The sequence below is a fragment of the Pongo abelii genome, chromosome 6 (assembly GCF_028885655.2).
Source record: "Pongo abelii isolate AG06213 chromosome 6, NHGRI_mPonAbe1-v2.0_pri, whole genome shotgun sequence".
Taxonomy (NCBI): domain Eukaryota; kingdom Metazoa; phylum Chordata; class Mammalia; order Primates; family Hominidae; genus Pongo; species Pongo abelii.
In genome coordinates, this window is record NC_071991.2 from 84,115,938 (window position 1) to 84,138,546 (window position 22,609).

At 38.0% G+C, this 22,609-nt stretch overlaps 2 protein-coding genes across 48 annotated transcripts in view; one reads left to right on the forward strand and one right to left on the reverse strand.

The window, feature by feature from the left end:
- ANKIB1 (ankyrin repeat and IBR domain containing 1) overlaps positions 1-9,543 on the reverse strand; it is a 158,352-nt gene extending 148,809 nt beyond the window's left edge. For 6 of the 8 annotated variants that reach the window (XM_063725743.1, XM_054559496.1, XM_063725742.1 and 3 more), the window contains exon 1: positions 9,338-9,543. The gene's annotated coding sequence lies outside the window, so the exon portion shown is untranslated. Of the gene's footprint in view, positions 1-7,540; positions 8,174-9,337 lie in introns of those variants that run through there. The other 2 variants (XM_063725740.1, XM_054559495.2) reach the window with 2 other exon arrangements.
- A 128-nt stretch (positions 9,544-9,671) lies between these two features.
- Positions 9,672-22,609, forward strand: part of KRIT1 (KRIT1 ankyrin repeat containing) — a 51,999-nt gene continuing 39,061 nt past the window's right edge. The window contains exons 1-11 of one of the 40 annotated variants that reach the window (XM_054559506.2): positions 9,751-9,945; positions 10,177-10,257; positions 10,683-10,952; positions 11,706-11,853; positions 13,789-13,892; positions 14,779-14,938; positions 18,168-18,260; positions 19,390-19,519; positions 20,291-20,534; positions 21,013-21,128; positions 21,344-21,487. In XM_054559506.2, the coding sequence (XP_054415481.1) occupies positions 13,791-13,892; positions 14,779-14,938; positions 18,168-18,260; positions 19,390-19,519; positions 20,291-20,534; positions 21,013-21,128; positions 21,344-21,487 (989 nt within the window). In that variant the 5' untranslated portion in view covers positions 9,751-9,945; positions 10,177-10,257; positions 10,683-10,952; positions 11,706-11,853; positions 13,789-13,790. Of the gene's footprint in view, positions 10,953-11,705; positions 11,854-13,788; positions 13,893-14,778; positions 14,939-15,071; positions 15,182-18,167; positions 18,261-19,389; positions 19,520-20,290; positions 20,535-21,012; positions 21,129-21,343; positions 21,488-22,609 lie in introns of those variants that run through there. The other 39 variants (XM_054559519.2, XM_054559502.1, XM_063725744.1 and 36 more) reach the window with 39 other exon arrangements.

Genomic DNA, 22,609 nt, shown 5'->3' on the forward strand with positions numbered 1-22,609 from the left:
ACCTTGAATAAGTATTACTTATTGAACATAATGCTAAAGTCCCATGTTCCCAACATTTCCAATTTGAGAATATAATCATGTTTATTTCCCAGTTTGCTTATAAATAACTTTAAAACATGACAGCCCAATAGGTTAAAGAAAAAAAATTCTGCAGCTTTGTCCTGAAGACACATTTATTATGGCACAGAAAGCAAAATCAGCACTATTTTTTTCAAAGAACAGAAAAAAAATATATTTCATAAGAACTTGTTATTCTGGGGGAGGGGAGGGAGCTGCTTTATCTTGGCCCCATCCCCAGAAGTTACAGTCACCAAACTGGATATGATTCTCAGTTAAAGCAAGCAGAGCCATGAATAGCGAAAGAATATAATGAAACTACTGCTCAGTCTGGAATGCCATCTGAAGACCACGAGGTGACAAGCCTGGATGACTAAACAGAAAGACAAATGAGCCTGCATTCCTGATGGCACTGTGGAACCACTATACCAGCTTCGGACAGTCTACCTCTAATTTCTCATTACTTGAGGAAAATAATCTCCCTTATTTATATGACCCTTTTTTGGATTTCTGTGGCCGCTGAACATGATTCCTATTTGATGAGAAAGTCAGAAGAAAGTTTAGGAAAAAGTTTGTTTAACCTAGAGAGGAGAGAGAGATTCTTTAAAAGACAGATATAGATGATTGCATTACTCCATTTTCACGTTGCTGATAAAGACATACCAAAGACAGGGAAGAAAAAGAGATTTAATGGACCTACAGTTCCACATGGCTGGGGCCTCACAATCATGGCAGAAGGCAAGGAGGAGCAAGTCACATCTTACATGGATGGCAGCAGGCAAAGAGAAGAGAGCTTGTGAAGGAAAACTCCCCTTTTTAAAACCATCAGATCTTGTGTGACTTATTCACTATCAGGAGAACAGCACGGGAAAGACCTGTCCCCATGCTATGATTCAATTACCTCCCACTGGGTCCCTCCCACAACATGTGGGAATTTAAGATGAGATTTGGGTGGGGACATAGCCAAACCATGTCAATGATTACAGGAACTGCCAACAGAAAAATTTATAATAAGTGATACCATAAACTAAAACAAAAGCAAACTTACAAAACTTATTTGTAAATTAAGTTAAAGGATTATATCCATAATAAGGATATCAAAGAACACCAACATATTAGTAAGGGAAAAAATCCAACAGGAAAAAATGAGTAAAGATATGAATAAGCAATTCACAGAACTGAAAATCAAAATGCCCAACAAATATATTGAAAGATGGCTAGCCTCATAACTAGTTAGGGAAATGCACCATAGGAAACATTTTTTTAAAACTCATTTTATTGTAAAAGAAAAGCATTCGGTGACAGTTTATAGAGGAAATAATTACTCTCAGACATTAATGGTGACAATAAGAATTGTGTCAATATTTCTGAAAAATAATTTAGCATTAAGTATTCAAATTAAATTGGTATATACTATGCACAAAGATATTAATTACAATATTATTCATAATAGAATACTAGAGACCATCCATATGTCCAAAATGAACACAGTTAAGGTTTCAGATATCTACTGCTACAGAACAAACCATCCCAAACTTAGTATCTCAAAACAGTATGTTATTTTTCACAACTCTGTAGGCTGGCTAGCAGTTTCTCTGCTGTTTTCATTCTCTGGTTCCTGTGCGTTCAGCTAAAGGGTCAGCTGGGCTACTAGGTCCTAGATAACCCACTTTCACATCTGCTGGTTGGTGCTTGCTGTTAGCTGGGGTATCTTGGTTCTCCTGCAAGACACATCTAGTGCTTCCATACACTAGACCAGCTTCCTCACACTCAGCTGCAAGAAAGTATTCCTTGAAGCCTCGTAAGGAGTTGGTTCCTGAACTCATAGATCACTTCCATCATATTCGTTCGTCAAAGTAAGTCACGAGGCCAGCCAAGACTCAAGAAAGAGATGGAGAAATAGATTCTACCTCTAGACAGAAAAAGCAAAGGCACACTGCAAAGAAGAATGCCTACCAAAACAGGAGAAATTTATGACTGTTAAACATTCTACCACTGGTAGGCAGGTACAGGTGTGTGTATGTGTGTGTCTGAATGTACACACATACTCACATGCACAATGAAATACTATGTAAGTTGTTAAAAAGAATGGAAAGGTTTTCTAGATAAGTAAAAAAAAAGGTGTAGAATATTTAATATGGTATGTTACCATTTGTGTCTGGGGAAACTATGTGTATATTCTATCACATATATGTATGTTTGTAAATTCTTGAAATAGATTTAAAAATTAACTATTAGAATATGTAAAGGTGTCTGCAAGCTAGCTGAAGATGCAGGGCAGTGAGGTCATGTTGGGAAGACTACCAGAAGTGCAGCCTAATTAGCCTAGAGGCGAGGACAATGGGTGTTGTGTGGAAACAGAGAGTTGCACAGAGTCATAGGCCCAGTGAGGGGCTGTGGATCCACAGAGGCAAAAGCCAGCAGGCCCCTCAGTTAATGATGCGTGTTAGTAGGGGTAGATGAAGGTGGGAGATGGTCTACATGGCAGAGAGAATGGTAGCCTACTGGGCAAATAAGTAAAACAACTGGGGAAATGAGAAATATATCCAGGCTAATGCAAAGCCTAGTTTCTTACTGCCAGAGAAGGCATTCATAAACATTTAAAGGGAGAAAGCTAGGAAAAACCCTGGGGTGTTGGACTAGAATTGGAACTACAGGAACAACTTTATGATTCTGTAATATGTACACACAGGTACAGAAATAATTACATATGTACATGAGTGTGTGTTTTGCATATGTGTGTGTATACAAACCATATACAAGTGTCCTAATTCTGTCTTCTATGACGGCTTGGAAGCAATGACACTCCAGCAGCAATGAGCACACTAAGCCCCCATATCTTTGTTTTTAAATACCATCTTTCACACACACAAAAAAGAAAACCAAACAACCCACAAAAAACAAAAATAGGGCTCCTTGGAGAAATGGCTGATTCTAGGGCTCTAGCCCTGGAATCTACTTTGTCTACTCTAGTAGACAAAGCACAAGATGAACCAGGAACAGCTTGTTCTGCCAGAAAGCCCTAAGGAAATGCACAATCAATGAGATAGGGGCATGATATATGGGCAGAAGAGCCAGCTTGAAGAGGCTACCATTGGCTAAATCAGGAATACCTTAAAAAGCAAAATAAATAACAATAGCAACAAATCAGAACACATTTCACAAAATCAAAATCCATGAGTCTTTACTGCTTTAATTTTAATAAATAAGAGAGAAAGAGGTGAAACCCCATCTCTACTAAAAATACAAAAATGAGACGGGAGTGGTGGCAGGTGCCTGTAATCTCAGCTACTCGGGAGGCTGAGGCAGGAGAATTGCTTGAACCTGGGAGGTGGAGGTGGCAGTGCGCCAAGATCACACCACTGCATTCCAGCCTGGGCAGCAGAGCAAGACTCTGTCTCAAAAAAAAAAAAGAAGTAGTACCTTATGACATAATACCAACTAATATGTATAGAAGAAATAACAGAAAAAATATTATTTGGCAGTCATCATAAAAGTGGTTAATTCAGGTGGGAGTCATCAATGACACCCACCAAAGCATTAATAAGTGGAGGGTTGATGAGAAACAGGATACTAGCATAATTTTGGAATACATCTCCACAAACACTAATAAATCACAAAGGGCACAAATATAATCTTGCCAATATCACTATTAGTGGCATGGTTTTACATTGTATGCTTCTGGATGCAACACACTAAGAAGGGCACACAGCAGCATTTCTGTGGTATTACTGCCAGGAATGCATGACCTGATTGGAATCATGAGGGAGAATCATATAGATCTAGGATGAGGGTCACCACACAGAATACAGGGCATAAACTTATTAAAACTATCAAGGACATGAAAGATGGAAAACTGCGGCTAAAGAACTACGAACAGACATAACAACTAACTGTAACATGTATTCCTGGATAGGATCCTGCGCCAGAAGATAAAGAGATATTGTTGGCATGGTAGATGAAATTTGTATAGATTCTTTGGACCAGATAGCAGTGTTGTATCCACGTTGATTTTCTTCTTTGGACAGTAGTATGTTGGCTGTATAAGAGAGTGCCTATTTTTAAAAAACAGACGCTGTAGTGTTTAGGGGTGATGTGATATCATGTTGGCAGTTTGCTCCAAAAGGTTCAGAAAAAGACTGTAATGAGAATGTATGTATGTATGGAGACAGAGAGAGAGGGCAGGCAATGGAAGAAAGTAAGCAAAATATTAATAGGAGAAATCTGGGTGAAGGGGATATAAGAGTTCTTTGTACTGTTCTGGCATTTTTTCTTTAAATTTGAAATTATTTCAAAGTGATTTTTTTCATCTGAAAATAAAGATGTGATATAGAACATCTAGTGATAGAGCAAATGTGAATCACCTATTGCCTAAGGCCAGGAAACAGAATGAAAACCCTGGCCGAATATGTTGATTTACATGCTTTCCTTTACCATACTCTGAAGGGACGCATTAACAAGAAGGGCAATGTTTTTATGTCTATTTGGAGAACTAAGAGCATCTCAATGAACTCTCCCTTCTCTTCATGGATTTTAAATGAACATTTTACAGCTCAGTGAGGAAAGGAATCTTGACTTACTCATCTTTGTAGACCCAGCACCTAGCCCATCTATAATTTAGTCATTGTTAATGTCCTTGAACAGGAATTCTACCTCCAATATTGTTTCAATGAGAAAAATATAGTGACTTGAGTAGCAAGGATTTTGCTACACTGAAAGGGAAGGACTGTCTATGTTAAGTTAAAATTATATGTCAGACTGAAGACAGAAAAATATCAAGGATTAACTTTCTTAGGAACTCAAGTATTAAATATCTGCTCTACAGTCCTAAAAACAGAAGAGTGTATAACCAGTAGTAAAAATCATTATCCTGAGAATAGCAAACTGCTAACAGTTTTTGGTTAAAAATTAATGATAGAATAAAATGTTTAGGATAAAAGTAAGGCTTTTGGAGAAAAGAGTTGACAGTGGAAAACCATGTTTTAAAAAATGCTGAGTGTCTGAAAAAGTATTAGACAGAATCATATCAAATTACTGATAAAGCATATATCCTACCAATAATGAGTATGATAATTTTCAAATCTGAAAGAATACATTTTCATTGCAGAAACTAAAACTCTGCAAGGCCCTTAGTTGCCAAAATCAAACTCAAAAATTTTAAAAGCTGAATAGATTTCACATGGCTAATACTCTACCCTTCCTGGAGAATACACACATTTTTAGCACATTTTAAAAGCTTGTGGTCCCACTGCAGAACTAGAGGGAAAAAAAGGTAAACATTCCTGAAGATCTGTTAACAGTTAACCATAATGAACTTTAGAATTATGTCTTTTCAAAAGTTTAAACAACGACTGAAAATTAATTTTGATAGTATATAATTATCTGCTTTATTGATTTATTTATTTTTAGGCGGAGTTTTGCTCTTGTTGCCCAGGCTAGAGTGCAATGGCATGATCTCGGCTCACTGCAACCTCCGCCTCCTGGGTTCAAGCGATTCTCCTGCCTCAGCCTCCTGAGTAGCTGAGATTACAGGCATGTGCCACCACGCTCGGCTAATTTTGCATTTTTAGTAAAGATGGGGTTTCTCTATGTTGGTCAGGCTGGTCTCGAACTCCGGACCTCAGGTGATCCGCCTGCCTCGGCCTCCCAAAGTTCTGGGATTACAGGCGTGAGCCACTGCACCCAGCCAAATTATCTGCTTTGGAACACAAAATATACTAGTACCTTATGAAATTAGGATTTTTCTATTCAAAGCAATATTAGAGAATTAAAAACTGTTAATGACTGTATGACAGCTTCTCCCCTTTAAAGACTGTAAGTCAAATCTTTTCGAGAATATTACAAGGAAAAAAAATACAGTAATGTTATACACCAGATTCTGTATGGCTTTTTATTATTATAATAATTTAGTTTAGTTTATTTGTGTGTGGGGGGGGAGATCTTTAAATGGAGATAAAATATATTTTGGGACTGTTCTAAGGATTAAATGAGACAATGTATGTAAAGCACTTAGCATAGTGACTGGCACAAATTAGGCACTCAATAAATGGCATCTATTGTGCTTATTCTTTTTTTTTTTTTTTTTTTGAGACGTAGTCTCACCCTGTCACCCAGGCTGGAGTGCAATGGTGCGATCTCAGCTCACTGCAACCTCCGCCTCCCAGGTTAAAGTGATTCTCCTGCCTCCACCTCCCGAGTAGCTGGGATTACAGGGGCGTGCCACCACGCCCAGCTAGTTTTTTGTTATCTTTAGTAGACACAGGGTTTCACCATGTTGGCCAGGCTGGTCTTGATCTCTTGATCTCATGATCTGTCCACCTCAGCCTCCCAAAGTGCTGGGATTACAGGCGTGAGCCACAGCGCCTGGCCGCTTATTCTTATACAGGGGATATGAAACAACCTTGCAACAGGGTCAAGTGGCTTAAAAACCTGTAAGAGAAGCCAATAAAGGCAGGGGAATAGAAATCACAGTCAAATATCTAGACTGGTAACCTCAATGAGGAAAGGAACCTTGACTAATTTACCCTGGTAGTTCCAGAACCTAATAAAAGCGCTTGGCACACACAGTAGATGCTCAATAAAGGTTTACTGAAATGAAGTGGACATGAAAGTATCTGGAAGGCCAGGTGCAGTGGCTGACACCCGTAATCCCAACATTTTGGGAGGTCGAGGCAGGCGGATCACCTGAGTTCAGGAGTTTGAGACCAGCCTGGCCAACATGGCAAAACCTCGTCTCTACTAAAAATACAAAAATTAGCCGGGTGTGGTGGCGGGCGCCTGTAGTCCCAGCTACTCGGGAGGCTGAGGCAGAAGAATCGCTTGACCCCGGGAGGCGGAGGTTGTATTGAGCTAAGATCACACCACTGCACTCCAGCCTTGGCAAGAGAATGAGACTCCATCTCAAAAAAAAAAAAAAAAGAAAGAAAAAAGAAAGAAAGTATCTGGAAAAGAAAGAGGCAGTCTGAGGTTGTCTGAAAAATAAACTGAGAATCCAAAAATTACCATTCCCCCTAAGGAAGTCACTTTGAAAAGTAAATTAAAAACCTAAACATTTTTAGATCAAGGTATAAAAACTCCCCACAGACTGGTCTCTTTAATAATGACTTAGTCTACTCCCAAATCCTTTTTGGCAAATGTGTCAAATATTTGAAGGAAATATTTTAAAACTTAATCTAAATAAATGTCATATGCATCCTCAAAGGGGGAAAAATTACCCAAAGCATTGAGGAATCTTTTCCAACTTCATTTCAAGGACATTCAGATTAACTTAATTCATAGTTCTTCCATCTACTTATATATGAAAATGAGCTCGCACTTTTATCTACAAGCAAGTTTAAATACACATATTTCACTTTCACAAGTTTGAGTGCATACCCGAAAATAAAGAGGAAAGAAAACCCACTCTTTGAGAAGTGGGCAGTGCCACAGGAGTACAAAAGAGTGGCTAATAAAACTTCCCTCCCATGTTTCAGGAGTCACCTACCTGTTAGAGCCCTTGTTTACAGCACAGTCTGCACAGTTTCAGACTCCTTACATATTGAAAACTCAAAATTCTCGGTGTAGTGGTCAAGGGAACAGTGAAATAGGAAAAGATAGTCCTATCTTCTCCATCCTACCCCAAGGAAAAGAGAGAATCAACATTTTTTCTAAGACTTCTCCAAGATAGCGCCCATCACCTCACTATAGCACCCTACTCTTATTCAGAAACTGAACAATTTTACAGAAAGCAAAAGCCACACCCTTAATAATACACTCAACTCTGCACAGTGCTTGGCTTCTGTGCTAAGTACATTTCCAGAGAGAGAGTTGGAGCTACATCTCCTGAGCCTACTTCAAATTAAAATCTGTGAACAGTGAGAAGTTACAAATCAGATAATAGCCCAAAATCAACTGCTGAAAGGAGGTTGGGGGGAAAAGTCATTAAATACATCCATCTTTCTTAATGAAATGACAATGTTTTTCAGCAACACAAAACACCAAAGCTACCAGTCTACACTACACAGTAGTTTGCAGAATAACAACCTGCAGTACACAGTAAAATTATTCTTAAATTATCGTTTGCTTCCTATGGTGCTCTGAAAAGTAGCAAATGCATAAAGTCATATAAGAGCTATTGTCCAATCACTGAAAGCATTAAAATTATTTTTAAATCTAATTTCTGGAAAGTTCTGCAGGAGCAGTTTAAAAAGCAAATCAAATTCTAATGAGAAAAAACGTCTAGTTCAAAAATCTGAAAATACACTTTGAAGACATTCACAGTTTAAGCAGCAGGAGGGTCATAGGCATCAAGGTGTGTAACATCTGTGAGTGGCTGATACAAAAAAGATTTCTCTGGAATTAATGATTGAAAATAATTATCAAATACAATCTAATATGGTATTTAAAAGTCTCTTGTCTCAAAAGCAACAAAGCAAAAGCTTGTAACAAAGCAAAACCTTCCAATACAAAGATTTTTACACCTTACACATACCCACATACTTCACAAATTAAGAACTAGATGAAAATTAGAATACTAAAATTTAAAGGTATCTAAAATACACTATTTGAAACAGCAGACTCTTATCTTTACATTTATCTGTCAGATCTACCAGTAAAGCTCTTCTGAAATGGTCATTTCAATACAAGATTGTTCGATATGCTATTCCATGTGATTAGAGCTTGGGAGACTAATTCTCAAAATCTCCTCAGGAGATGCTTTATTACAGCTCTAGTTTCAATTTCCTGCGACTCAAACAGCTACGTACAGAAAAACAGCTCATACATACGGAGAAGAATAAGAATACAGGGGAGCGCTCCATTCTTTTGTTTTGGTGGCAGAAGCTGCAAAAATAAAGGTTCACTGGAGCCATCTGCACCTATCCCCACCCATCACAGCCCTGCAGAGCACTTTTACCCATCCGCTTCTCAAGACTCTCTCTAGCCCCCGAGGTCGGCAGAACCCGTGGCTTTCCATGTCTCAAAGGATGGGGGTGGGGGGAGGCTGCGAGGAAGGACACAGATCCTTTGAGGACAGAGGGACAAGGAGATGCATCCAGATGGGGAGGATGGGACGCGTCACGGAGACCCGGAGGCTTGCAAATTCGCTGGGAGAAAAGCCCTGTAGGGCAGAGAATGCTGCCTGTTCAGGGATGGGGACAGACAGAAGAACAATGCTCCAAAACAGGCGACAGGCACACTCCTAGTAGATTCGGGAGGGTGTGAACTAGGTAGCTCTGAACTCGGAGCCACAAATGGGTAGAGGCAGCCTCAAACACATCCGTACCGCGAAGCTGAGACTTACGGTTACTTCTCTCGCTGAGGGTAAGGGTCGGTGGACCCAGCAACTCCGCAGTTCCGCCTCCGCTGCCCCTGCCTCTACAGCCAAGCTGGTGACCTCAGGCACCCTGCCCGCCCCACCCACCCGCACGGTTGCCCCTTCCTCGCCGGCCCAGGTGCACCCGCCAGGCGGAGGCTGATGTGGCCGAGGGTGCGCACTGGCGGCCCGCGGGAAGCGCTGCGTGAGCCGAAGGCGCCCGCGGCGAGACTCAGACAGGGTGGGCGCCCCTCATCCCTCTCCGGCCGCTGCGCCGCCTCACTCGGGGGAGGGGAAGAGGGGGCGGTGGCTCTTGCCTCCGCCTCGCGGTCAAGTTCGGCTCATGTTCCAGCCTTGCGCGCGCGCAGCCCCTGCCGCCCTCTTCCCCTCCCCCGCCTCCGGCTCCGGCTCAGCCGCTGGCAACCCCGCCGCCACCACCCTAGTCTCCTAGTCGCTTGCCACCAGCCCCGGAGAGACTGCAGGTCCAGTGAAAAGGAGCAGGAACGGCAGCAGCCCGGCCACCGACCCGGAAGCTCTTCCACGACCAACCGCGAGGCTACAAAGGGTGTGATCCCGGAAGCGAATTCATAGCCACGGTAGCGGCGGGGTGGAAAACTAAGGCCTTTGAAGACCTGGGATCCCATAGTTTTCGGGAGAGGGTGAGGGGTGAATGGTGCTGAGGTGCGAGGAGAGGGAAGGACAGTAAAGAGCAGGTGGGCAAGAGGGTCTCCGACTCCAGAGACCTGAGCTTTTGGGGCGCGGGTGGGGAGCGCGGGGGAACCCTCAAGACGGCTTTCTTTTGGCGACTGAGGGTTTTTCTGTCACAGGAAGCTGGGCCAGGCTGCTGTGCCTGGGAGGAGGGAAGGAGGAATGAGAAAGCGGTGACGGTCCCTGCCCCCCCTCGCCAGGTGACTGTCCCACCCATTTAGTTGAATGTAGCGGCCAGAGAGGCACTCGCGGCAGCCCGTACGGGTGGGAACTCTTGGTGTCCTTCGGGAAACAGGAGGAGCGAGTTCGACTCCAGCGAGGGAAAACAGAGGTGGGAGACTGAACCATCTCCACATCTAGTTGCCCCAGGCAAGGAGTTTATTTTTTCGCATGTAGTTACAGAGAAACCATAGCCACTTTTTGGGTGGAAACTCTTTGAGCAAAGAGGCTTACATTTTTCCCCGGTAGTGGACGTTGACGGGTGGTGGCGCAGGAAAAAACCTCCCAGGCAGAGTGATTACGTATTTTTGTCATTGCAGGGAAAGGGATTCACAGCTTGTCATTCTAACTCACTTCTCCCCCTCTAACTCACTTCTCGCCTCTACACCTTTCTCCACCTTTTAAGGTTTTTGGCTTTCATCGCTTTTTCTACATGTTTTTAGCCTCACCAGAAGTCTTTCATCTCACTGGTCTAACTCAGGATCTCAGCCTCATTATTTTCGTACTCTTCTGGAGTGCTTATGTGCCTTTACAGTTTCTGTTTGCAAACGCTGTCTAGCATACTAAGAGGATGTTAGCAAACCTGTTCCATGGACACTAAAGGGCAGTTGTACATCTCCCCTCATCAGTCATAGTGACAACCAGAAATGCCCTCCATATTTTCCAGTGATCCCAGGTAGGTGCCACCCCCCAATTAAGGACCACTTCCACTGCTTTATTTATAAGATCTTATTACTTAGGCAGCATATTATCATTTGTGCCTAACATTTTCCAGAATAGAGTGAGCCATATAACAAAATGCCACGTTTCCTGTACTTACTCACTTGAACCCTCATCTCAGACTCAGTCTAAACATATTGCAAACTCTAGTTATACCTTTCTCGTATTTTAGTTCAAGCTACTTATTTTCTATCAGTTTGTATGTGTTTCTCCCTTAGCAGTTTTACCTTCCTGTGTTAGTTACTTTTGTTATTTTCCTGTCTTAAGCCTTCGTTTCCTTCTTTCATGTCACTGGAATAATGTAGATTTTAAGTAGTCAAGTACAAATAGTTCTTGAAAATGAATTTTAAGAATATTTTGGGGATATGGTAAAAAAGTATTTGGTTTAAGAAAACAAAATACTGTTACTGTCATAGTTATGTCTTTTTAAAATCACATTTGTTTACCTTTTAAAAGTTCAGGGTTCTGTGCAGTATTAATTAAATATTCTAGAGAAGTGATGAGTATCGACAAAGTACTTTGCTAGTAAATGTTTTCTTAACATGAGCTGACCAAGACAGGAATTGATTTGCTTTAAATTGTGTTTAGAAAACTAAGAGTTACTTGATTTCTCTTTTAGGTCCTTAATAGATAAAATGGTTTCTGTAATTGTGCCCATATATCATACAGTGTATTCACAATACAATATCTTTCTTTTTGGGGCTTGCAGTCTTCAATGCGTCTGTCTCATAATTTGTAAACGTTTATTATCTTGAAGTCATTGTTAATCTGTGGTGAAAAGTAATTGCTAAATAGAAATTCTGAGAAGAAAAAGGCCTCATCCTTTTCACATGATGTAGGAAGGTCTGTTGCATGAGGTGGGTTTTAAGAATGATTTTATACAAAAAATTGAACTGAAAAAAATTTCATGAAGTATATAATGATAAAGAATGATATGTTCTCAAAACCTTTCACACAACGAAATGTCTCTATCCTAATGTTTCACTGTATTTTTTCTAGCGAAATATCTGTAGGATTTTTTTTGGATCTAAATCAATGGAAAGTTTCAGAATTTAAAATAAATTTGAAAATTATTTAAATTATTTTATTTAAAATTTTTGTACAATAATGTTAATGGTTGTTTTAATCTTAGGCTAAAGTTTATGTAAAATGCCAAAAGCTACTGTATTTTAAAAGAATTTCTTAAGGTAATTTTACAATCGTAAGGCACTTCTTAATTATTATTTAGGGAAGTGAATTAAAAGTTACAGAGTGACATTTTCAGTTGCAGTGGAAGAAACAGGATAAATTACTCTATCTCCTCTCAAATAATATTCAAAACCCTTTCTTGAAAATGGTCTATCTTGAGAGTTGCAGCAGTAGGGAACTCATTAAATATGAACAGGTAATTTTAGTGCCTAATGGTTTTTAAAAAACTGAAGAAAGTTCATCTCAATATAGCTGGGAAAGAAACTCTTTCTTTAATGTTCTTTTAGAAATTTATTGACAAATAAATGGGGAGAAGCTTTTTCAAAAAAAGATAAAAAATAATCAGTACAGAAAGATGCACTTTAGTGTAGCCATGAAAGAAATTTATTCAATGAAGAAAACTATTATACAACCAAGATTGTGGTTGAAATTCAGTCACTTGTTGGAAATTGTGCAATGGAGACTTAAGATTTAGGGGGACAAGGTATATGCATGTACACACACACACACACACACACACACACACACACACACACACACACACACACACACACACACACACACACACACACACACACACACACTGAATATATTTGGAATAAAAAATTTGGATTATTGACAGATGTGGTGGCTCACACCTGTAATCCGAGCACTTTGGGAGGCCGAGGCAGGCGGATCACTTGAGGTCAGGAGTTTGAGACCAGCCTGGCCAACATGGTAAAACTCCGTGTCTACTAAAAAACACAAAAATTAGCCGAGCATGGTGGAACACGCCTGTTAATTCCGGCTACTCAGGAGGCTGAGGCGGGAGGGAGAATCGCCTGAACCCAGGAGGCGAGGGTTGCATTGAGGCAAGATTGTGCACTGCACTCTAGCCTAAGTGACAGAGCGAGACTCTGTCTAAAACAAAACAAAACAAAACAAAAATTTGGATTATCAAGGAAATTGATAAGGGAAATGGAAAAGATTCTTAAATCACCTTCAGAAAGCTTTTATCAACTGACCAAATAGTTTTGGTTCGGTGATAAGCAACTCCAAAGAAAATTATATACTATGCTTTAGCTCATCCAAATGTCTGATATCAAAGTTCTCCTTGCTAAAAGTTCTAGAGTAAATGTCAATGGATATAAAACATCTACCATTTCCAGCTTCCAAACTGTTAACAGTATAACTAACAATCACTTTTGTAATTTATGGAAAAAGTGTATATTATTATGAATCACTATTTCAAGTCATTATTTACAAGATATTTTATAATCATCATCACTTTCTTTTGGCCCCAAAGGCAGATTCTTACTAGGCAGTTAACACCTATGAAAATGTATAACCGTATTTTAAAATGAAAAAAGAAATACAAAGGAAATCTTAAATTATCAGCTAAGGTTTTGAGTAGTTGAACAGTAAAGATGCAGTCAAAGTCATTCCTGGCTTGCCTTTTAGGCCCTATATATTCTAGGATAGAGAACATTGTATTTTTTTTTTAATTTTTTCAACGTGATTATGTGGAAATAAAAGTTTTCAATTTAAGATGCATTACTTTTTTTTATCTTGCTATCAAATGTGTCATTAATCTTTCAAAGGATCTTTTAATTTGTTTTGTAAAGCAATGGGAAATCCAGAAAACATAGAAGATGCATATGTTGCTGTTATTCGTCCAAAGAATACTGCCAGTCTCAATTCTCGGGAATACAGAGCTAAGTCATATGAAGTAAGAAGATTTAATAATAATTTATTTCTACCATTGAATGTCATTCTGTATTATCATTCACATATAAAGCCTTATTATATCTTGTAAATTTGTATTAACAAGCCAATTATTTTAGGTCTCTGCCCATTATTTTGTCTTTTTTCTGCCACGTGCCTTTTGACCATTTGCTGTTTATTGACATGTAGGTTATTAGATATTAAAGGTTACTTGTTTGAGTTTTTCTTACAATATATAGCTTTCAATTTTATTACAGTTTGTGAAATGGCTCTCAAAAATTAAAAAACCACTGCAATAGTCAGCTCACTTAAAATTTCAATCTAAACTTTGTTTTTGGTTATTTTTCCAAATAACTATTTTTAACAATTCATTTTAAAATACTTTTTTGCCTTAAATTTTTAGACAATTAAGTTACTTTTCTGTAGTCTTGAATCGTATTTATTAGTAAACATGTAATTAAGGCTATATGTACATACATATACATATATATAACTTGTTACTTTTTTTATGCAACAGATTTCAAGCAATATGAAATACTTCTAATTTAACTTAATTTATCTAGCATTTCCTTTAAACTGCTTTTTTAAGATTGTCTGAAACCTGTTAAAGGGTACCGTAGGGTTTCTCAGTAGGCTACTGCATCAGCAGTGCTGTAGCTTACCATTTCTCACTCCTGGCTGCACTGTAGAAGCATCTTAAAACTGTAAGAACCAGGCCCCAGACATTCCCATCCGTGTGGGATGGGGCTGGGCATTGCTATTGTTTTAAAGCTTCCCAAATTATTCTAATATGCAGCTAAAGTTGAGAAAGACTGCTAGCTTATTGTAGTATTCTAGGGCAAGTAGACTTTATTTTAAGCTTTCTCTTAATGTTGTTTTTCTCATCTAAGATTTTGTTGCATGAAGTTCCCATTGAAGGACAGAAAAAAAAAAGAAAGAAAGTTTTGTTGGAAACGAAACTTCAAGGCAACAGTGAAATAACACAAGGCATATTGGATTACGTAGTAGAAACCACCAAACCAATTTCTCCTGCAAACCAGGGTATCAGAGGTAGGAAACTTCTTTTTTAAAAACACATCGTTTAAAATACTTGTGGAGAAAGATTCTTTTAAAAATAAACACATATTAAACCAGTTTCTTTTTATGTTTCTTTACATTTAACAAACTTGCAAAAAAACTCAAGTGTTTTTTAAGGTACACCCAAGCCCCTTCAAGATGTAACTTGACAAATTTTTTAGAAGTTGAGAAGTATTTAAAGAATTCACAATGTTGATGTGAAGTGTAGTTCCCTAGGTAAGTATCTTTTAACTACTATTCCTATTTCTCTACTTAATGACAGAGGAAACTATACTCATCTCTCCAAAACCAAGTAAAAGTTAATATTCATGGATTAGGGAAAGTCCTATAAATTACCAAGTAGCAGAGGTTTTCTTCCTATTTGGTCATAGAAAGAAGACCCTTTTCAGAAAGTCAAACTGAATTGTGGAAGTATTAACCCTGAAAGATTGAGGCCCCATTTAAAATATTACATAATAGATAGATTAAAAATTAATAATCCATTTTCTCAGGCTGTAGAAACAGATAGCAGTCAAACGTTACAGAAACTACAAACTATATCCAAGAATCAGTTACTACAATTTAAAAAGTAAAACCAGTTCAGTCAAGCAGCAGTAGAAAACAGTTGTCAGTGAAGTAAAGCATACCTCTCTATGCCTACTTTTTTGGTTTTTCAAAGCTTATTCAGTGTACATTTTTATAGGGATTAGTTGTCTGATTCATCGGTTTCAGTAAAGAGATGGTTTTTGTTGCAGAGATACAGCCAAATACTGTGGTTTGATTTATTAGTTATTTTGGATATTTGTTTTCTAGAGATACATAACTGAGCTATAAGCCTGTGTTTCATAACTTTTGGAGGTACCATTCACTGTGTTTTAGCTCCCTGATAGGTTACTTCCCCTAATAGAGCCTGAAGAGTTTTTGTGGGTTGGGACTGTAAGCATTTTAACTCAGGATTATAAGTAGTTCCTACTTATAAGACGTGAGGCGCAGTGGCTCATGTCTGTAATTCCAGCACTTTGGGAGGCTGAGGTGGGTGGATCACGAGGTCAGGAGTTCGAGACCAGCCTGGCCAATATGGTGAAACCCCATCTCTACCAAAAATACAAAAATTAGCCTGGTGTGGTGGTACACGCCTATAGTCCCAGCTACTCAGGAGGCTGAGGCAGAAGAATCGGTTGAACACGGGAAATGGAGGTTACAGTGAGCCAAGATCGTGCCGCTGCACTCTAGCCTGGGCGACAGAGTGAGACTCCGTCTCAAAAAAAAAAATAGTTCCTGCATATGATCTGTGATAAACACTCCAAGTCTCGCAAAGAGAATCCCTTTTCTCTAATTACCAGATTCACTGTATAATAAGATGATCATGAAAACAATCTTAGCTTATTAAAAAGGTGGAGGGAGCTATCCTTTTTTGGGAATCAAGGCATGTGAAGACTCTCTTTGGATGCCACAGATTGGTCAGTTATCTACCTCAGTCTTGGACTTCTCTGATAAATTTTCATCTGAACTTATTCTGCTGTTGCCAGATTGTTATAGTTATCAGCATCTATCCTGACACCAAATCCCTGAGACAGAAATCTGATTAGCCTAAATCACATATTTGAGCTGACAAATCATTACAGACATAAAAAAGTCGTAATTTGTTATGAATTAAATAAGCTCTGCCACTAGGTCCATTTACCCAGAGGGATATGGAAGAGATCTCACTGTTAACAAAAAACTTCCCCTGGTCCAGAGGGCTTGATAGTTTCCCTTAGGAGGAGTAATGAGTGACAGTCACCGTGAAACGTATCTAGCACCATTTTGCCCTGTATACTCAGCCATAAAATGTACTAATATATTTTCAGGGAGCTTTTAACGAGAAATTAAAGTAGAAAAGTTTAATGTATTAATGAGCCATACTGTATCCTGAATATCCTATTTGTTTTTCTAAATCTATGAAATATTTTTGAAGTAATAAGATTCCTTATATAAACATCACATGAAAATCACAAATGACTATTAGCAGTAGTTAGGCTTAAAGTTTTTGTACTGTGCTGTATGTCATTTACAAAGCACTATCACACTTATACATGAAATTCTTAAATTGGTCCTGTTGATAGGTAGTGATTTGCACATCTATAAAATGGGAATGGAGGCATAGGCTGTCTTCTCCTATAAGCATTTCCATTGGTAGAGGAATTAGGACTAGAACCTTCATCTCCTAACTTGTCAGTGCTTCCCTGCCCCACTGACAGATCTCATAGTTAGATATATAATTTGCAAAATAGGCATTTAAATAATGGATCATAACTGGATTTGGGGAAACAGCAAGGCAGGAAAGATTAAGTAGAGACAAGACTTCAAGCCAGACAAAAGAAATAGTGCCTCTGAAGTATATTAGAATGTTGTTCTGTATCTAACACTTATATTTTGTACAAGTGTTCACTTTGTAAAATAATTGGGGGCTATAATATAGAAGGTCTTAATAATCACAAATATTGGCTCTGATATTTTGTGAATAAGTGAATCTATTTGAAGTCTTATCATTTACCTGCCCACAGAAGGCATCCCACCTGCCTACTAGGCATTTCTACCTGGGTCAGGAACGAGGTTCTGTTTCTTAGGGTGAGGAAATTGGAAGCATTGAAAGTATAACAAAGGTCTAGAGAATGAGGGGTTTTAGAATACAAGACTTGTAGGTTATTATTTATTAATAACTTACTGCCAATTCAGGAAAAACATACAGAATGGTAGTTACAATTCAGAACAATAGTTTGTAGCCCAATCAGATTTTAATAAAACCTGAAATTGAGGATGGAGGTTAAATATTAAATGAAGAACCACTAAACATTAAGACTTTGAAACTTACATATGCCAGAATATAATAAAATTCTTACTGTCTCTATCCTAGATGAGTGAGGTGGTATATGCATATTGACCCTGCAGAGTAGAGTACATTGTTGTTCTGCCTTCTCAACTCTTAGCAGAACAGTTTTCCTAGCTATGCTTAGGAAGCTTCTCTTCTAGGGGTCAAGACCTGGACCCTAAATCTACAAGGATAGTCCACAGAATGATTTTGCATTTATCAGTTTTTATTAGTACATATAATAAAATTGACTTATTATTTCAGTTCCTCTTAATGCTGCCTTTTAAAGTATCTGTTTTCTAATTCTCAAGGTAATTTATAAGATTTAAAAGTGTGTTATTTTTGTTTTGCTAACTTTTTAAAAATGATTAGGGAAACGAGTTGTACTAATGAAAAAATTTCCTCTGGATGGAGAGAAGATGGGCAGAGAAGCGTCATTGTTTATTGTTCCATCAGTTGTCAAAGGTAAAGTCTAAATGTATCTTACAAATCTTTATATACTTCAGTTGCTAAGTAAAGGTCTATTGAGGAACTTAAGAATTTGCATTCATAGTTACTACTATAATATTATAAAATACATATTTTAAAATTAATAGAAGGGAAATATGTTGTTAAAGATGTTTTGATTTCAGAATAATATACAGGCTTCTTGGCTCAACAGTAATGTTTTTGTTTTAGTTTTTAAAAGGATGAAGAAATGAGGAGGGAAGGCATAATTGAAATTTAAAGTGCTCAGGTTACAATAAAAGATTTTTCTAAAGATATGCCATAGGTAAAATAAAAATTGATCCTTAAGTATTCTGGAAAATTAACAGATTATGATCAGAACCTATCTTGTATTTGGGACAAGAATCAATAATAGTTCTAATATACTCTGCCTAATAGTAATATTTTTAAAAAGGAAATCTAATGTGAAAATGTAATATTTTATTCCTTTGACACCCTGGCATAATAAACACATTGAGTTTCAGTACAGACCTTGCAGCCTATAATTTTGTGACCTTGGGCAAATCTCCTCTTTAATCTTTAGCTCTTTATTTGTAAAATAGAGACAATATTGCTACCTGCTCCCACTTGTTTCATGGTGCTGGAAAAATTCAATGAGGTATTAGATATGAAATCACCTTGGAAACTATAGAGTACTAGCATCATGTAAGATAGTAGTAACACTGATGATATACTGTATTAATCACCCACCATGGACATCCCATCAGCCTGCTGCTACACAGTGCTGACATGTATTGTATTAGCCAGCTGTAGCATTCCAGCTATATTTTTCCAGGCATACTTAGGTTAAAAAGTTCAGTATCTTAAGTAGCATTGGAAATCTTATTAATGAGTTCTACAACATTGTTGAGGAAGATAAAGAGGAAACAGTTTCTGCAGTCCTCCAAAATTCTAAATGTTGCATTTACCTGAGTGGACAAGGTCACAGAGCTAGTCATCACTTGAATCCAGGCCTTCTAATTCCAAATCTAGAACAATTTATTTTTATACTTAACAAGTTTTAATTTTTTAACATATATTTTTAGATGAAAACATGCAGATGTAAACCTTTTATATGGTAGCATAATTCTTCATTTTTCTTTTTCAGATAATACTAAATACACATATACCCCAGGATGCCCAATTTTTTACTGCTTACAAGATATTATGCGAGTCTGTAGTGAATCCAGTACTCATTTTGCTACACTTACAGCAAGGATGTTAATAGCCTTGGATAAGTAAGAAATGCCATTAGAAGTATCTTTTAATTAATCAAATACATGTTTATAGTAGAAATTAGTTCTGATAGATACAGACACTTTGAGAAGAAAATAATGAAAATAATATATGTATTAAAAAATGGTAAGTTTTTCAATTCTAATATAAAAATGAAAAACCGGAAGATAAGGTTGTCCTGGCCTGGGTACAGGATGTTAATTTTATTTTTCAGAAATGGCAAACACTGCCCTGGCTTAAGAATTAAGATTTCCCTGTTATGAAACTATACATTTAATATTGAGTTACTCTTATCAGTGAAGAAGTCATTCAACCTCTTATGCCTTTGTCTTTCTGTAAGAACAGGGCTAATGTCACCTACATCTCAGTAGTTTGAATTTTAATGGTACTTTAATGTTTTTTGAAAGGAGTTTTTATTACTATAATGGCATATACATTTAAAAAATTTATTTGCTGTATCCATTAACAAAACTTGTATTAATAATAAATGAAGTATTTGTGTACTGACTTGATCTTTATAGATCATATGAACATTATCACATGTGCCCCTAAAGTATGTATAGTATTATGCATGTTTTTTAATTGTTTAAAAAAATCAATTTGCAATATAAATAAATTTTAAAAATAATAAAGTACTTAACTAACACTAAATTAAAATTATAAAAATCTGAAGGTAATATTCACAAGTGTCATATATCAGAGTTAGATAGTAATCTACCTTTTTCATCTTCACTTTCGAATGGCTACTTCTACCTCTTTTTTTATTTTGCCAGGTGGTTAGATGAACGTCATGCACAATCTCACTTTATTCCAGCTTTATTCCGACCTTCTCCTCTTGAGCGGATAAAAACTAATGTCATAAATCCTGCATATGCTACTGAATCAGGTCAGACAGAAAACTCACTACATATGGGCTATAGTGCACTAGAAATAAAGAGTAAAATGTTAGCCCTAGAGAAAGCAGATACCTGTATTTACAACCCTTTGTTTGGATCAGATCTTCAATATACAAATCGGGTAAGAGTTGAATGAATTTTAGCTCTGATTTAAAAGACGTTTTATCTCAAGTGTAATTTTTTTTCCTGAGATATATACATCTATTACTAATTATAAACATGAAGGCCTGGTGCAGTGGCTCACACCTGTAATCCCAGCCCTTTGGGAGGCCAAGGAGGGTGGATTGCCTGAGGTCAGGAGTTTGAGACCAGCCTGGCCAACATGGTGAAATCCCGTCTCTACTAAAAATACAAAAATTAGCTGGATGTGGTGGCATACCCCTGTAGTCTTAGCTACCCCGGAGACTGAGGCAGGAAAATCGCTTGAGCCTGGGAGGTGGAGGTTGCAGTGAGCTGAGATCGCAGCACTGAACTCCAGCCTGGGCAACAGAGCAAGACTCATTCTCAATAAATAAATAAGTAAAAATTTAAAATATAAACATGTAAACATTAAGATGACAAAGCTCTTAATGGGTTTTTGTATTGTTTTCCCTTTCTAGGTAGATAAAGTGGTAATAAATCCATACTTTGGTCTAGGAGCTCCAGACTACTCAAAAATCCAAATACCTAAACAGGAAAAATGGCAGAGAAGCATGAGCAGTGTCACAGAAGACAAGTACTGTTTCGGTTTTACTCCACATTGCTTTTATAAAAACTTACATTCTAATTTAAAGTATTGTTTAAAATTATATATGCAATTGTATGCATTGTAGTCACTATTGAGTTTACGGCTGCTCAGTGATACAGAGCTTTCATAGATGTGTCACATTTCTTTTGAAACAATTTTTACAGTCCTGTTTGTATTTTTCAAAATTTCTTTTTAATGATTAGGGAACGACAGTGGGTAGATGATTTTCCTCTCCACCGAAGCGCCTGTGAAGGAGATTCAGAATTACTAAGCCGTCTTCTCAGTGAAAGATTTTCAGTCAACCAATTAGATAGTGACCACTGGGCACCCATTCATTATGCATGCTGGTAAATGGAATATTTATTCTTTTCTTTTTAGAAAGAATACATTTTTAATTATAAATGTTAGTGCTTCTTTTCAAGACTGCTCTCATTCCAAATACTTTTTCTCTACCTGTTTGCCTTAGGAGTTTTCTGTTTTGATCTTAGATGATTGTATATGTGCCAATGTTCAGAATTGTAAGGTCTGCCCCATGGGGAACATACTGTTAGTGTTCTTAGGCATTGCCAGGTCATATAGCAGGATACTTAATGACTAGTAAATGTCATTGTAGAGTACAAGGTCACTTATTCACCCTTGCAGTTTCTCTTGTTTTATATTGGGATTATGTTATGCTTATCCTTACTGGAAGTTTGCATGTGTTAACTACTTATGATTTGACCTTGCGTCTTGTTATAAAAGTATCCTTTTAGTGCTTTGAGAAACTGTGGTTATCAAGAAGCCCTCAAAAGCCTTCATTAGAACCACAGCTTTCCATTATGTTAGATACTAGTGTTGGGACAGGATTGGGGTTAGCTCTTTCCACTAGTTGCCCAGTGTAGCTCTTGGTCTCCTTCTCTCACATAATTATTTTTCCCCTCAGTTGGGCTGAGTTGTTAGTGTTTAGAGTAGTAGTTAACTGTTTACTATAAGTCATCTTCTAGAAAGGATATAATAAAGTTTTTTACATTATTTCTGTGGGAAAGTTGCTCTTCACTTATGGTTTAAAGTAAGCTTCCTTGGCTAATTTAAGAGGTACCGGCCAGGTGCGGTGGCTCACACCTGTAATCCCAGCACTTTGGGAGGCCGAGGCGGGTGGATCACGAGGTCAGGAGATCAAGACCATCCGGGCCAACATAGTGAAACCCTGTCTCCACTAAAAATACAAAAATTAGCCGGGCATGGTGGTGCACGCCTGTAATCCCAGCTACTCAGGAGGCTGAGGCAGGAGAATCGCTTGAACCTGGGAGGCAGAGATTACAGTGAGCCGAGATTGCACCACCACACTCCAGCCTGGTGACAGAGTGAGATTCCATCTCAAAAAAAAAGAAAAAAGAAGTACCACGTTATTTATTGCCTCGTTAAATGTCCACAGTGTCTTAGTTGTATTAGATTGAGCAAGGTAATTCACTTTACGTCTCTGCATCTCA